The 17,555-nt window shown below is 32.7% G+C and overlaps 1 protein-coding gene and 1 pseudogene across 3 annotated transcripts; both read right to left on the bottom strand.

Moving 5' to 3' along the window:
* Positions 1-5,326: 5,326 nt before the first annotated feature.
* LOC111287372 (homeobox-leucine zipper protein HOX3-like) lies at positions 5,327-8,712 on the bottom strand. 2 transcript variants are annotated; one of them, XM_022877891.2, is made up of 4 exons: positions 8,489-8,712; positions 7,968-8,149; positions 7,742-7,821; positions 5,327-5,828 (listed from the first exon to the last, which is right to left on the bottom strand). In XM_022877891.2, exons 1-4 carry the CDS (start codon positions 8,574-8,576, stop codon positions 5,504-5,506), a joined length of 675 nt encoding a protein of 224 aa, XP_022733626.2. In that variant the 5' UTR covers positions 8,577-8,712; the 3' UTR covers positions 5,327-5,503. The 2 variants fall into 2 exon arrangements, with proteins under 2 accessions (XP_022733626.2, XP_022733625.2); XM_022877890.2 differs by having other exon boundaries at positions 7,968-8,170.
* Positions 8,713-13,304: 4,592 nt separating this feature from the next.
* LOC111287370 (mitogen-activated protein kinase 17-like) lies at positions 13,305-16,976 on the bottom strand (annotated as a pseudogene). The gene is made up of 9 exons (XR_016341783.1): positions 16,571-16,976; positions 16,366-16,493; positions 16,201-16,264; positions 15,611-15,759; positions 15,325-15,481; positions 15,070-15,224; positions 14,906-14,979; positions 14,003-14,094; positions 13,305-13,913 (listed from the first exon to the last, which is right to left on the bottom strand). The product of XR_016341783.1 is annotated as a mitogen-activated protein kinase 17-like (transcript).
* Positions 16,977-17,555: the final 579 nt, after the last annotated feature.

Raw genomic sequence — 17,555 nt, forward strand, 5'->3', positions numbered from 1 at the left:
TTTTTATAATATAAATTATGTAAAAAAAATGTTTGAATTAAAAAAATAAAACTACTTTATTAAATTCATAATAAAAGAAAAATAACAAGATTGTATTATATGTAAAATATTATAAAAAAATTAGAAAAACACAAATTATTTTAAAACTAATTACAGTGAATATTAGTTTGAAAATATAAATTTTATAATATAAAATAATTACAATTTTGAGAGTAAATAAATTTTTAATCCACAAATTAAAAAAGGAATATTGATTATTATTAATTTTACATATTATTTCAATTCAATGATAAAATATTTTCACTATTTTCAATGGAAATTACATTATCTTCAAAAATAATGATTTAATTAGTTTTGATGATCCAAAATCACCAAATATTTATCAAATATATTAATATAATCATTATATATAAATCACCGTAATTTCTAAAATAGCTACTCAATAATAAACATTACCTAAATTATAACTTAAATGGTTAAAATAATAATTTTTTTTATTTTATCATTTTATTTAAATAAATTTATATACTTTTATTATATCCAAATAACCCTTTCATCTTTTTTTTGCATCCAAATAAATTTTTAAATTTTAATTTGTATTCAAATAAATTTTTAAATTTTAATTTATACTTAAATAAAATTTTAATATAAATTAATTTTTTTATTTAAAATAAAATTTTATTTAAATATAAATTAAAAAATAAAAATTTATTTGAATATAATAACAATAAAAAAATTCTCTAAATCAAATGAGAAAATTCAGAAACTTTTTAATATTTTAACCTAAGTTAATTGTTATACACTTACAATTAAACTTAAACAAAGATTAATTGTTGTCTTCTCAGGCACGTTATGGCTTGGACCAAAACCTCACCATTTTCACACATGCATCCTTACGTGAACAGTTAAACAAATCAACCACCATTAACTGTTGGACACTTGTGAATACGTTCGAGTTGACTCGAAACATCAATCTCAATCACGAGACATGATCTTGATTAAGATAATATTTAATCATAAATAGAAAAAATAATTAAAGATGAAAGGAAGATTATGAGATTAGCAAACATTTAATATTAGTACCAATGAGAATTTTGTTTATGTATAGAAAATAATAGGTTTGAAGATTTTGGTGCAATTGTGGGGCATTGATTAATGAATCGTGATTGTTTATTAAGTCCAAATCCTTCCATGTGAGAGAACATTCTTTTAAGATACTGTCACTCGATCACAACAAAATCCCTTGCCTGCCCTAATGCGTAATGCTAGGTAATGTTCCCTTACTTCCATAATGGGCATTTGTCAAAATTTATCTTTTATCTTTGTTTCTCCAAAAAAAAAGAAGAAACTTGAGGCTTGGCAATCCAATTTGAATTTGTCTGGTTTTGTCCAATTCGATTTTCTAATATTAATTTTTTTAATTAAATTTTGGGTTGGATCAAATATTTTTGAAAAAAGTCAATTTTATACAAAATCTATCTCGAATCCAATATATATTTTATTATTTATTTCATTTTATATTCATACTTTAAAAATATATATTTATATTTAAAATAATATTAAATAATATTATATACTGAACATATTATTTATACTTAAAAATTAATATTTTATTAATTTTGAATCGGATTAAATCAATTATGAATTTAAACATATACGAGTTGAGTCGGAATATAAAAATTATTTTAATATCAAATTAAATTCAAATATTAAAATTATAAAAATCGAATCAGATTTAAAATGAATAAAAATCCAACCTGTTACCTTCTCTAAGCAATTTCCAAAAGACAGCTAAGGTTTGCATTAAGCAATCTCATTCCCCGTGGATTTAGCACTTGGATTTTATTGAGAAAATAAGGGAAACATACTTGAATGGGAGTTGGGGACATGTTGAGTTTATGCTTTTGACAGATTTTGGGTTGGGAAGGAAATTTCGGTGGCAAATTTGCTGAGCATGTGCCACCGCAGGCATACCCCGTGAGGAACCGATTGCATTAAAGGCAGAGGTCAGAGTTTGAGGCCCATGTGATTTGATTTCTTACCTCAAATTGTTCGGTTGGAAGGGAGCCCACATTAACTGCCTAATTATGCCAATCTGTGTGTATTTCTTAAAATTATCCAACAACTTTTCTTCACTGGCTAAAAAAAAGGAAATTAACTTTTTAAAAAGAATTTAATATGATTTATGGAAGATCTTTTGAACTCGAATTGTTTGTTAATGCCAATTCAAAACAAGCTTTTCTTTTGTAAGAAACCAAGAGAAGGGAAAAGGAACCCCAATGCCTTGAAAATCAACTAGAAACTTTAATTTTAGGGTATGTCCCACAGAAATAAGACTTGAGTTGTCGGTTAAGGCCTTTGTCCGACACAAGATCATAGGGTGTCTCCTAGGGTTTATGTGAAAGGGGGGAGAACACTGTTTTCCTAGCTGTTTTGTTGCACAACCAACTTCCATATCATTAAGATTTGTCCAGTCTTTGTGTGCACCTCCTTTCGAATTAGATAATTTTAAACACGAATACGATACATAAATTATAATATTATAATATTTATATTTTATATATATTTAACACAAAATAAATACTTAATTATATCATGAATTACTAGATCTACTCCATACGCAAAAGGAAAACAGCACTTTCTTTTTCTAAGACTTTTGTATTAAAGGAAAAGGCCCAAACCCAGGCTTTTTTTTTTTTAAGGAGTGAGCCCACTTTTACTCAGGCTTACGGGTGCATATAAAATTACAGAGGAAAGGTCAAAGGATGTATAGGCCATGAGTGCTTTGGTCCAACCCAATTTATAAACAGATCTCTCAAAGAACCCATTTTTAACACCAAAGCCATTAGCCAATCCCTCAAGTTTGCCATTTCAACTTCAATAATATTGCATGAAAAGTTTGTAAAACCTTTCTACTACAAAGTTTATTTTCTAACGTTTACTTAATTAATAATGTATAAGCACCCCCAACATTATATTCAGTGATTAGTGCATGATTCTCTATTCAAAGAAACTAGAAACTTTGTCTCATTCATTTACCTCCATTGCTGCTCCTCCCGTAGGTAATTGGTATGGACGATGTATTCCCTGCACTTCTATTGTTTCAGGTTTCATTTTATTTCTACTTCAATAGCTATGTGCTTGTGTCACGGACCTAAGGGGGAGTCCTGAATCTCACATCGAACATAATAGGAAGGTCCCTAGGGTATAAAAGGGTTCACACCATCTCCGCCTTGTGAGGCGCCTTTTGTAGGACAAAACCGTGAGGTCAGGGGGGCCAGAGCGGATAATACCTCACAAGGGTGTGAATCGTGGCAGGAAGGCTGATCTGGGACGCCGGAAGGGTGAATGCCCGGGTTCTGGAGCCGCGCGGGTTCGGAGCTTGAGTCTCGACCCGTGACAAGTGGTATCAGAGCCAGCCCTAAACCGTTCGATCCACGCCGAGCGCCTGGAGGGAGGTAAGCAGGGTGGCCGGCCTCCGTGACGAGGGCGTCACGAGGTTGGGTGCGGGAGAATGTCACGGACCTAAGGGGGAGTCCTGAATCCCACATCGAACATAATAGGAAGGTCCCTAGGATATAAAAGGGTTCACACCATCTCCGCCTTGTGAGGCGCCTTTTGTAGGACAAAACCGTGAGGCCAGGGGGGGTCAGAGCGGACAATACCTCACAAAGGTGTGAATCGTGACAGGAAGGCTGATCTGGGACGCCGGAAGGATGAATGCCCGGGTCCTGGAGCCGCGCGAATTCGAAGCTTGAGTCTCGACCCGTGACACTTGCGCTTGCATCCAATCTAAGAATTGTATATCTTTTATGTTTCTAAATCTCAGATTGAAACGAAACCATTGAAGTACAGAGATTTATATATAACGGCGGATCTGTGACCTGTAGCTTAAACTTCAAGTGTTATCTGCCACCACGGTGAGAGCCATCTAGGATGAAACTGCCCTAAGAAGTCGATCTCATATATTTGAGCCTTTGCTTTGTGGATTTTTAAACTCATATCAAGCACACATCCTTTCTTTCTTTATACTAGTTAAACCATTGCTACAAAATATTCCTTTGCCGTGAGGGGCAGTTATCTTCAATTTGGTTTGATGTTGTAAATAATAATGCTTACAAATAAATACTACAAGGTTTAGTTTAATTTGTAAGGAGAAGCGCTTCAATTCTTTTGTTGATCAAAATTTAATTTTTATGAGAAACATATAAAAGAGTGTATTTTTGGTTCAAAAGATAAATTAATTATTTCTTTCATTAGAGGTTATTAGCAGATAATTAAAAAATATTTTTTACTTTTGAATTGATCTTACATATATAATATCACATCAATTTAATTACGTTATTATTTTACCTTACAAAATTTTCATTTTTTATCTATAAATAAAATTATTCAGCTACTATCAATACGCATTATTATTTCTTTTACGTTCTCTATTTTTTGCTCTCTTCCGATTTTTTATAATAAATTTCTAACTTAAACATCAAAATATAAATGCAAAAAACACTCCTCACTTTTACTTTTATCCACTCTCTTTCTCTATCATGATTTTAAAATTTTGATCCTCAACTCAGAGCTGACAGCTACAATTCCCCTTCACCGAATTAAAAAAGTGAGCATAAACCCAAATTCTTAATACAAATTTCACATACAAACCTCGCATCTTTTGTGGGAAGGCGTGATTAAAGTCCAAGTTTTCAGTAGAATTTACCAACCCCAACTTAATTAGCCGACAAAGTCTAAAGGTTAGAACTGTGGTGAGGTATCATAATCGATTTGATATGAGCTTTTTTTAGATATTAGGGTTATCACACTTTTCATAGTCCACGACCCGAAAGATGTGTCTAGCTACCAAGTTCCCGCACATTAGTGTGTTTTGTTTCTTCTGGCAAAATCATTTGAAAGTGACTTTACGTAACTTTTTGCCACAAGTCATTATTGTGATGCCAACCAGCCTCCCCCCTTCTTTGAAGACAATTGAATTTTTTTTGGGATACCATTGGTAATCGCTCAATGTTCCTGACAATGCCTGAATTAAAATTTTCACTTGGCTAACAATTTTTGGCTGATTAGGATTTGTTCATATAGCCTCAACATTTGTTGAAATTTAGCTCAAGGCGGTACAAAATCATCTTAACTTAGCAGCAAAATTAATAGCAGGATTTAGTATCATATATAATTTCCACAATTTAAACCAATTTTGAGTGAACTTTTTTCCCCTTCTTCCCATTCTTTTTCTTATTCTTTTTGTCATTTTATAGGCTAAACAATCACAAGAAAAAAAAATTGTGGGTTTTTAACAGCTTGTTGGCTTTTGAATAGGCAATAACAATAAAAGATTGATCGATAAAATAAAGACAAAGCAAAAGCAAGTAAAATCCCTATGTAGATTAGATACCAATATGTAGTATCTATCCCTTACATTGTGTGTAAACTACTATGAACATTCCCTAAATCTTTTTTCTTTTAAAACCCTCTTACGTGGGTCATTAAGCCTGACTAATTAACAAGCCGCCGAAGATGGCCTTGATTGGAGTGCTGATGTCCCAACTTTAGAGGACAATGCGGTGGCAGTGGTGGTGGCGGCGGTCACTTTAGTGGGGCCCTTGTCATGGGCAGTGGTGGCCACACGCTCGCACCGAGGGCACATTGTAAGGGTTGATGCAGGGAGAGGTTCACAGCTGTGAGGTGAAATCACTGTTGGTGGCCCTACTTTCATGGCCCTAAGCTCCTCCACCTCCCTTTGAAGTCTCCGGTTCTGTTCAGTCAGTGATCCAAACCATCTCTTCAGGTATTCACACTCCATCTCTGTCTGTTTCAACTTGCTCCTATTTGGTCAATTTGTGATGAACAAAATTAATAAACTCTATATCTACCTTGGTTTTTTGGTTTCATTCCTTTAGTTATATAAAATATGCAACAGAAACATAAAACCACAGAAATTTGAAACTTTCCCCATCTGGTACAATCTGAATTAACACAAAAAAGAATTGCTATTAATTTCAGCAACATTTTTTTATTCTTTTTTCCTTTTTCAAGTGATTGGTTAGTTCCAAAGGATTACTAATAAAGAAATTTCATTCTTACATACATACATATATATATGTATATATATTTATATGATATAACACTGACGTGCAAGGTCTTTACGCTTTCACGTGGCGTGACCAACCTAGCTTTAAAAACTTGAGAAACAGAATATCATTGCATTTAAGTATGAAATTCATAAATCTCTTGAATAAGTAAAAGCATTTTGTAATTATCTTTTTCGTTCCTTCACCCATTTTTTCCTTTAACTGATGAATGGAGAGTAGTAAATTCAAACTTGGATTTTATTCATATCTAATATAAGTGTATTTATTATCATATTAAATGCCAACCATTACATCTATACAACCAAATGATATATCTATGACTCAAAAGAAACAGCAATTTCTATTACAGTCATGTTTCTGTAATCTGTTCTCAGTTGCTTTTGGCAGTTGGCATTGAAAAAAGAACAAAACAACAAATTAATTAGCTTCAGGCCGGAAGGGGGGGGAGGGTTTCCTTTTTCCCTTTGTTGATTTCATCAATAGTGTAGTACACGTATGCAATGATTCATTAATGCATGGCTAAGTCCAAAGAATGATGGGTCAAAGCAAAACTTTATTAGAGGGGTGAGGGGTGATGATCTGACTAGCACACGAGGCTACAAACAGACATGCAATATTCTCAATTGCTGCTGCTATGCTATCATTGTTATATATTTGATGTTTTTAGACAAACCATCATTATTTTGATCCTCAAAGCTCTCGGCTCATGAAATCAAATCACACCATTAATTCTTCATAAATCTGTTCAGCTACTTGTCGGTCACGTGTCCTTTTTTCTTAACCTGTTATAGCTTTTGTTTATTGAAACTTGATAGTGTTACTATTATCCCTCTACCCCTTTATCGCTCTTTCTTAATTATCATATTCGTGTAAATTTTTTTATACATATATATTTATTTATTTGAGGTTATGAAATTAAGAGTACTGGCAGACCACGTTATTGTTATTAGCATATTCATCTAAATTTCATGCTAAGTTTTACAATGATAAAATTATTTTGAGGAAAATAATGAACTTCCATTGCAGACATTAATACTTATACCACATATGTGGAACTACAACTTCCTTTGGTAGCATCAAATAACTTTCTCTGAAACATAAGTTCTACTAGTTCTCTTCTTTTTAATTAAAGAGAAAAGGAAACCCATAAACCTAACAAATGGCAAGATATTTCCTTTGTTAATTATGTCATGCATACACAACCAAAAATAATATAGTTTAAAAAAACAAAAAAAAAAGTAGTTTTAATTTCCTCTAACTTGTTCCTTGTGTTCTTAAGGTGTCTAAAGGCTCTGAACAGCTGATTAATTGATAGTGATATATCAACTACCAAAAACAACCGTTTGTCAAGGAAGTGACAAGAGAACCCCATAAAAATGAATCCAGTTATAGTAGCATCATAAAAAACATCTATTGTTTCACTTTCTACTTTAAATTTTTAGTGTACGAAAAATACACTGGTAGAATCTGATTCAGATTTATATACTTTGTGATATTCTGTCAACGTTTTGATGATATCTACCCTATGCTACTTTTAATCCCCACCGATCAGAAAAAAACGAAAAAAAAAGGAATTGTTTTAGATGAAGCAATATATATTTGTGTACATGAAGCAGTACAAATGTATAGGGTAGAGTTACCAGTACCTGGCCCTACGGTTCTGGAACCAAACCTCAACCTGCCTTGGCCTAAGCTTCAGCTGCAAAGCCAATGCTTCTTTCTGCTTCTGAAAACACAAAACGCCAAAAGGCATTAAATAAAGAGATGATCTGATGAATTTATTGGATACTTTATGTGAAAAAAGAAAGAAATTTTCAGTGTTTGGTGTTTGTTAATAAATAGGTGATAGGTAGTAGTTTGAAAATTACATACAGGGTTTAGGGTATTATTTTGTCTGAAACTTTCTTCAAGAAGGCGAGACTGCTCTTTTGTAAGACGAAGTTTTTTGCGAGGAGGGGCTCCATTCCAGCTTTCTTCTTCAACCTCCATGCTTGCTGCGATCCATTCATCTTCTGCTCCTCCCGATGGTACTTGGTTTATATCCAAATCTCTCACTGTAGAACACCGTTCATGACCTTTAGTATAATATTTTCATTCACCAAAAAATGGGAAAAAAAAAGAAAAGGAAAATATCAAATTTGAAGCAATATCAATAAAATATTCATCAACCATGAGGACGATCATATTAAAGGAAAAAAAGACCCTTTTTTGGAAACCATGCATGGAATCCGAGTATAGAAAATCAAGCCGGAAACTTCATAAAACATGGGATTTTAAAAGTAAAAAGAAAGTTTTGATATATATCTTATCAAAATTAGGAAGTAATAAGTAAGAAAAGGGTGGGAAAAGAAAAAGTGAAGGGAAAGAGAAGAAAAGAGATGCTTTTTGCTTACCAGAAGAAGGAATAGAAGGGGAAAAAGAGAAGCCAGGAACAGATATTGTCAATTCCAAGTTAGAGGAGCAGGTGGGTAAAACCGCCATGAAAGTTGCAGGAGAAGAAAGAAGAGAAAAGGTAGAGATTTTAAAAAGATAAATAAAAAAAGGGCAACAAAAGGAGACAAATGAGAGACATAAGAAAATGAAATGAGATGAAATGAAGGAGGAAAAAAGGCGGTGTGATAGATATAAAGGTCATTATAATAAATAGATACAAGGGAGAAAAATAGGAAGCAAAATAAGAATTGAAGATCTTGAGAGAGAGAAGTACTAGGGTTTTTTACTTGGTCATTAAGTCAAAAGGCCTGACCCATTTGATCTAAGACACGTGTCAGAGAGATTGAAAATTCTCGGTGGTGTAGGAGAATAACCGGCAGGTTTTCTGTTTATAAGTGGTGGTCTGGTTGTCGGTTCAAAGGTCAGCTGGTGAAATGATTGCAAGCTTAGACTAAAGGGGGCCTTGGTTTGGAGCAGGGCGGGGCAGGCGCGCCTCTCCCACATTCATACATACATACCTACACAGACCTACTGAATTAATAGCTTCCCTTTAGAACTGACCTGAACCTTCAAGTTCAAGGGCAGGTGGGTTTTTTCATTCTACACCTCAACTCCATTCCATTCTCATAGTCTTTGGGCATTCACTTAATTTTCTGACTTTTTTGATGGAGAAGTTGGTGATTGGGGTGAGATCAGTGGTGTGGGGTAACATTGGAAAAATGTTGTGTTTGGCTTAGGAATTAAGATCAAGTCTTACCATTATTATTATTATTAGCAGAGCTAAAGTGCATTAAAGCGTCAATGAATAGTTATTGCGTGGTGATACAGAGGAATTTAATGCTGTTTCACCTGTCGACGGGTAAGACGAATTGTAACGCCCAATTTTCAACGTGGGAAATGTTAATTGCGACTAATGGCACAAATTAAAGTAATATTTTTAAAATATATATAATTTTTACTGAATTTTGTAAATATAATACATAAATAAAGAAAATTAATTTTCGAAACCGTTTTCTTTTTTTTTTTTAAATAATGTACTAATTATTATTTGTTTCAATTAATCACCTTCATGTTCTTGGTGTGAACTCTGAAGGGTGCTTTATTACCATTTCAATTAAGACAAGTAAAGGGGGTTTTGTTAGAGATCAAGTAAAATTAATCTTGTGCTTTGACTTACTAATTTTATTAATGAAAGGAAAATTGGTGTACAAGGAAACGGGGATGATACCTAGGTGTGGCCAAAATTGACCCGAATATTCCCACCGCCAATCACAGGTCAAGATGAAGTCAATTGCACATTCGAGGGGTAGGTTTTAGGTGGCAACAGAAATCCGAAAACAACTTGGACTTCAAGTTGGGATCTTGACCATGGCTGCCAAGTTTTGTATCCATATTGCAAAGCAGTTTGCTTAAGTTTGCACCCAATTTATAATTATTTGTTTTAATCCCAAACCAATGAAAGCAAATCTTGTTTAAATGAAGGGTCAAAAAAAGACAAAAAGGCAAATAATAAATCAGCAGCAAACTTAAGATTTTTTTAGATATCCTCTTATAATATATAAAAAATTATGAATAAAAATTTAATTTTTTTTCCATTTTTAATTTCTGGATTCCAATGCCAAGTAAAGTGGTAAGAATATGGGGTTGGAGAAAATTTATATCTAAATTAATCAAACATTTAATATTTTGCAGGAACATTCATTTCTAATTAAACTACCTAAGTCATGATGACTTTATCGAACAATATCCCAGTTTATAACAAGTTTGATAATATGGAAAATCTCCTGAAAAAATTCCATAAGATTAATGCAAAAGAAGAACTTTTATTATGATGATCATGTGCTTTCCTGGTAATTTACACTGAACTGCTGACTCTTTCTTTCTCTATTCCAACTGCCACTGATTTGCACAGCTCAAATCTTTGAAAAATTGTTTTACATAATTTTTCCCAACCACCCTATTGTTTTTCCCTAGCAGAAAGTGTACAAATCCTGATTTGCATTGATAGCCTTTTATAGAATCTGGTAATCTGTTAGTATTTCTTTTCTGAGAATTTTTAACTTTGTCAGACTTATTAAATTTCTCTTTTTGTTTTTCCTTTAACAAAAATTAGGGAAAATTATTTGAACTTAAATATATTATTTTTGAGTGAAATCCGATTAATTGGTATTATTGCACTAAATTATATACCTATTTTTATTAGTAAAATAATATTTTAAAACTATTCCAAACTTTATTTAAGCTTAAAATTTTATATCCAAAACTCGATTAAGATCCAACCAAACCTAAACAAACTTTAAATGCTTTCCCTTTTCATAAAACTGTTGAAACATTCAAGATGGAGACTCAAATTGTAATCAATGAGATGTTACCTTAAACAAGGATAACAAATTAAGCTTGGTATATGATGTAAATAATTGAAATTTACACAAAATAAAAAAAAAAATCTAAAAAGAACTAAATTTCTTAAAGAAATTGGTCGGTTGGGGCACATTCAAGAGATCATTTAATAATCTTTGGACTTTTGAGGCATATACTGAACAAGAAACCTCCCTTATATAATGGACTTTGATGTCCAATTTTGCAATTCTTTCTTTTTAATTTAAGCACCTTCTCTATATATCATTCATCAAAATGTTTTAGATAAAAAATTGAAGAAAAAGTGATAATTTACAAAAAGAAATTTTATGCTTAACCATAAAAAATTTTGAAGTCCGAAATTAATATTGCACGAGACGAAGATTGACTCACAAGAGTCTCTCAAAATTATTTTTCGGATTGAGATTTAATAATCTAGTTAATAAGAAAAAAAGGTTTAATATAATAATTAAACTATAAAATAATATATATTATCCAAAATCTCAGTTATTAAATTAAAAATATTTTCCATCTTTCTTTATTTCCAACCTCCTTACCATACCAAACATAGATTGGATACCTCCAAAACTTAAGACTAATATACTCTTGTTCATTAATTTCATTTGGTGGACAAATTAAAGTTGGCTATCATGTCTAAAATTATCTATCTTTCCTTTTCCTTCTTAATAAATAACATAGGGAACTTCAATTATATGAATAGTTTTTTTTTTTTTTTTTAAGTACTCAACTCATAAGAAGAGCATATCACCTACAATTAATGAATCATAATTTAAAATTATATGAGATTAATTAAAATTTTATATGAATTTACATAATTTTTTAATATAATTGAATAACGGCCAACAATCTTAGGGTTTTTTTTTTTTTTTTTGGTCACTACTAGGAATTGTTGAATATATTATATATAACTCATAACAGTTTGTTTATTCCCCAATAATTGGTTTTTATATTTTGAATTGCACTTTTTCCTTGGAATCGAATATTTTAAGTTATTATTATTATATATATATATATATATAATACAATTTTAGTGCATGCGTTGAGGTGGACACCATTGAAAGCACTTTTGTTGAATGTCTAGTAAATGCTTGATCAGTACAATGCCGACACTTTGATCACTAAAATAAATAAATAAATCAATTCTTTCATGATGTTTTGGAGTCGTCTGTTTCATAAATTTAATTCTAAATTTGCCTGTAACTGTGAATGTATATTGAAAACTTTTGTTTGTATTGTAAAAAAAAAAAAAGAATTTGTTTCTAGGTGTATTAAGTCAAAATTATTTTATTTATCGTTATTGAAATTTTTAAAATTTTATAAATAAAATTAATAAGATGGTACGTGTTTTTTAAAATATATTAAAAATTAATTAAAAAATAATTTGTTTCACGAAAAAGGTGCTGAAGATTTTATCCAAAATTTCTAAAAAGTTGAGCACTTTTAGTGGGAATAATAGTAATTATTTGACTAATTACCATTGACAATTACCAATATAATAATGAAAATCAAAATGGGTATAATTTTTTTCATTGTATGATGTAACTAAGGGCCTTTTTTTTATTTTTTATTTTGAAGTGTGCCGTAAAATGTCATACACGGGCGGACACAAGCTTTCCATGGGGGGGAGGAGGAGCAGAGGAATTGAGAAAATATATGGCAAAAGCGTGGGAGTTGGGTGGGGCCGACATTGAATGATGATTTGGTTAGGGACAAGACATGGAACATGGAAACCTTGTGGACCCCAGCTTGGATGATTGGGTAGGGAACCAGCTGTGGGCCCCTACTTGTCTGCTTGTCCACACCCTCGGGGATCCCTCATTGGTCCCTCTTCCACATCCCATGTTGTGTTATATCGATGGATAACATGTGGGACCCCTCCTTCACTATCCCTTAAATAGTTTTTTTTTAATTGACAAAATTCTTTAACATCCAATTATCCATTTTTTTAATTGAACAGTGAAAGATAATTCCTTTTAATTCATTTTTTATTTTTAAATTTAAATTTGAAACTTTCAAAGATTAATTATTCTTTAATTAAGCATTATTATTCTATGCAAAGCTTATGAGCCAAGGATTTTTGTCTGTCTGCCGAATCAAAGATGATGTGATGCAAACTCTGACTAATGCAAACTCAAGCCCTATTCATATTTATTCCTAATTACTTTTGTAATAATAAAGTATAAGTGAATACATTATATGTTTCATCATTGTAAATATGATCTTGGTTTCACATATATACAACAAAAGTACCAATATGTGGCTGTAATTGAATTTCTTGATTCATGCTAAACTGTTGTTAGTCATAACTTTTTTTCCATGTCCAGAGGAAAACAAAATGGATATCAGAACAGCTACTGCCATTGAGATGAGAAAATAATTTGTTAAACATACTCAATGGCAAACAGGTAAGTTAACTTCCACTGAAGAATCATAAATAACAGCTACAAGCTACATCAGGAGGGTCACCACATATTAGTTAATTGAAGAGCCAATAATGCAAGAGCTTTAGAAAGTTTACGCAATTTTGATGGCCTATATATGGAGACAGATTAAGAACCTTCAAAGGAAAGTTGCGGACCTAGCAAAAGAAAATAGAGCACCTGCAGATTTTCTTTGTTGAACACCCATGACCAAGCACATTAAGCTACCACCCTCTGCACTTCAATGTGCACCTGGAAAGAGGAGAGGATACCAAACCCCTTTGCGATGTGAAACATTGACAAACAGATATCGAATACATAGGCAGGAATGCATAACTCACAAGGTTTACAAATGATACCCACACACCTTGAAGCACTGATGCTATCACTTTTCAACAGGCAACGGACACTGAGTGTAGGTTTGCCAGAGGCTTTCTGAATCCCTGTCACATTTTGGTTTGCACATTCCAATTCCCCAGATCCTTCCAACTTTGCAGGGCTTTGAAGGGTTGCACAATCGGCAGAAACCACTGCATGTTTTTTTGATTGATCAGTGTGATCAGCATCGTCATTGCAGACTTGCTCCCTAAGAAACAAATGGTCATATTCAGCATAATAAAAGCAGCACATTCAAATCAAAGAAATTGCAAATAAGAAGATTTTCCTGGAATTCACCCAGGCGCAGATGTATATTTCTTTAGGAGCAGAATGCTTCTTTTTCCATATTCCTCAAACTGGCAAATTGTCTCCTAAACTGATCAACTCCACTGGGTTGACATAAAACACTTAATTATCATTCAACAGTGTTTAGAATAAAAGAGGGGGGAGGGGGCAGAAACAGTAAGTTAAGATACAAATTTCAGGTAGTCTAATCATATAGCTTAAAGATGATAAATCCTACTAGAATCTGGATGAATGGCCAGGAGATTGTTGCGTTGAATGCAAAGTTGAGGTTGTATCTTATATATTCATTTTTTGTGCCTAAGGTTTTCTCAACACTAAAGATGCTTGCTAAAACACCAGCAGTTTTTTTAACTTTTCTTCTTCTTCTTTTAAGCGACATGCTTAAAGTGAAATGAATAACCACCATTGTAATCTGCATAATAATTTTCTAAGACTGAACAAACCATCTCACAAGTTGGAGGTGGATATGCTAGAATAAGTGTTCCTTTGCTGGTAAGAAGAGAACAACATAGGGATTTAATCTGTAATTATGACAAATATTGCCATAATAAGCACATATAGAATGATACTTTAGACACTAAAAATGACAAATTAGTGTTAATAATAAAATCATTCCGTGATGGATGACAGTTTGCTCATCATGACCATCTTTCAGCACAGGCAACACTCTGTAAGTTTGTGCTATCTTTTGTAGAATAAAAGATTTTTAGTTTCACTGTCAGTTCTGCATCTAAACAAAGTAATGCTTTGATGCAAATAAAGAAAGTCAACAATTCATCACTTTCTAGTTTCAACAGCTGAGACATGGACCCTCATTGTCAGTTAGATTTTTATGAATTATGTTCTATGTAACTGTTGTAAACAACCACCAGAAGACATAGTTGGATGCCTGACCTTGGATACATGAAGCTAATCTGATATTTGCTTTGAAGATACTCCAGAAGCATCTGTGGATGTTACTCTAATATCTGTTAGCATTCTAAAGTAAGATGCGCCACAAGTAAACAATAAATGATCGAGGTCATTAAAATGGAGAATAATATCGCTAAGGCAAGAACTAATCTCTATGTAATAAACAACTCTCAGTAAATTAGCTCTCTGACATCAGCTTCCACCAATTTCCTTCTTTCAAATTCAAATTCAAATTTTGAAATGGTTTCATGGATGGTTCACTGTCCACATCTGCCAATCCATCGAAAGATGGATCAGCTAGCTAATGCATGCGTAAAGAACAATCATAAAAGTTAGGAAATAAAATAGAGTATGAGGAAAAAGGATCCTAATTTTAAACTATCAGAACTCCTAAAGTTTACCTTTTCAGCAGATGGATGATCCTTAGGATCAAATGCAACCAGACACTTAATCAAATTGAGGGCCAATTGATCTGCATTTGGAAATTTTTTTTGAGAAAGGAGTTGGTTTCTTTTTTCTCATTCTATTCAAATACTTTCTAGCTCTTTAATTCCGAATAGATATCATAAAGAATCAAAATGGTTAGGGAACAAGATCTTGGGCATGTTTAGAAAAAAGATAGGAAGCAACTTAAAAAGGTTCCTAATGCTGATGAAAATTTTCTCTAATCAAAAGGAGACAGTAGACCCTTGCAATTGTTTCAGAAGAGGGAGTACCCAGCAAATCAGTCGCAAGATCCAATCAATCGACCACATTCTTCCCAGGAAACAATGGTTTTCCTCTAAGCAACTCAGCAAATATACATCCTACACTCCAAATATCAACAGCAGGGTGTACTGCATATAACACAGGTTTTAAAATCAATTAATAAAGTTCTCAGAGGAGTTTTGCTCAAATTGGTTCATCTTAATAGAATATAATGTAAAAACCTAGCAGCAGGGTATGTGTATACGAGAAAGCACAAGTAGAACAAAATAAAAACAGAGGATTAAAATTCAAAGATATGATGAATCAACGAACATCCACATTCTTCAACCCACAAAGATTGGATATGCAAGAAAGCTTCTTCTCACTCAGGCACCAGCTATTCTAACCCCTCAAGCAACACAGCCACCATGACACAACCAGATAACTAATGATCTTATTGTTGCCTATAGCATAAAATCCCTAAACAAAACTAAAAGAAGGCAGTTTAAATTAAACCATACAGCTGAGCTGACTAACAATACTTGAACAGATTATAGTAAATCAATTGCAGTAAGAAAAAACTGCAGTACTTACCTTGGAGAAAAATGAACTGCACAGTTCAGCAGCATGATACCATCAAGTTGCCACATAATCCTTGAAAATTAAATGATGATCAGATGCAGAGGATAGTTAACATGGTATAGACAACGTCAATGAATTGCAGAGAAGTCATAAGGCAAGAAGGAAACGCTTACAATCCAAATAATAGTAGAAGGAACATCAGTAAATGATACCCGAGCAAGTCCAAAACAGCAAAGCTTCAGTTTGCAGTCCACATTAGCAAGAATATCTTTTGGCTTTAAATCCCTATGGAAAAGATGTGCTGAAAAATGAAAAAGTCATTTATTTTCACAAATTGGAGAAAACTCTACAGCAATTGATAGGTTTAAAAAAAGTAACCTATGTGAATGTATTTTAGACCCTAAAGAAGCTGGTACCAGAAAAATTGATGATGTTCAAGGGTTAGATCATCATTTATCTTTGTAACATGGTGAAGAACAGATTCCATCAACTCAAAAACAACAAATATATCTTTAAATTCTCTTCTACATGGAGGAAGCATTATGTGCTGTATTTGAACTATATCTGGGTGTTGCAGCAGCTGTAGGAGTTTGATCTCTCTAAGAATCCGTGTGGCAACTGAGATGTGCTCAAAGATATTGGTCATCTTCTCAATAGCTACCTTCTCTCCAGTGTGAGTATCTATTGCAAAAGCAACCACACCATAACTTCCTCTGCCAACTGCTTCCTTTATTTCATATTGACTTGCTTCACCATATTCGGTGAAAAAGTCTTTGTCAAATATTTTCCGATTAAATTAACTAACCATTCGATTCCATCTGAAAGAAAATCAATTTGAAAAACTTACACTACAAGTGTGCTCACAGCATGCTTGAAGTAATGCAATGAAAAAGTATGAAACCACCCAACATAGAATTAGATCTCAACCTTCTAAGCATTAGTCATTCAGGGTTGCATTCAGGAACATAAGGATTTGAATTTCAAGTAAGTATAAGTTGCAAGGTAATACTCGTGAAAATATGAGTTCTATGATTATACTCAAATCCATGGATTTGGTTAGATTTAGAATCTAGTACCTAGTGAATTTGTAAAATGGAGATGGAAAAGTGAATTTCAATTTTCAAATAAACCCCACTACACTCTTTTGAATGTATAGGTATATTGGATTTTTACCATTATTTTTATGCAGTGACTACTCTCATCTTCATAATTCACGGAAAAGATCAAATCCAAATTCACTATCCCAAAAACCTGTTTAAAACAAAGAACTAAAAAAATTTAACATTAGTTCTCGTCAAAGATATGTTTGTATGCAGATCTTTAGCAACCCCAACTTGTAAATTAGGTGCAAATTTAAGTATAT

Source organism: Durio zibethinus, chromosome 4 (genome assembly GCF_047325235.1).
Source record: "Durio zibethinus cultivar Kanyao isolate XHJ-2024 chromosome 4, ASM4732523v1, whole genome shotgun sequence".
Classification (NCBI taxonomy): domain Eukaryota; kingdom Viridiplantae; phylum Streptophyta; class Magnoliopsida; order Malvales; family Malvaceae; genus Durio; species Durio zibethinus.

What these genes read in the sequence shown, in the direction of transcription:
- LOC111287372 (XM_022877890.2), bottom strand. Translation starts at nt 8,576, where the DNA reads ATGGCGGTTTTACCCACCTGCTCCTCTAACTTGGAATTGACAATATCT. An exon ending in AAAATAATACCCTAAACCCT is followed by an intron (nt 7,822 to 7,967) that starts GTATGTAATTTT and finishes TTGTGTTTTCAG; the next exon opens with AAGCAGAAAGAAGCATTGGC. An exon ending in TTCCAGAACCGTAGGGCCAG is followed by an intron (nt 5,829 to 7,741) that starts GTACTGGTAACT and finishes TTGACCAAATAG; the next exon opens with GAGCAAGTTGAAACAGACAG.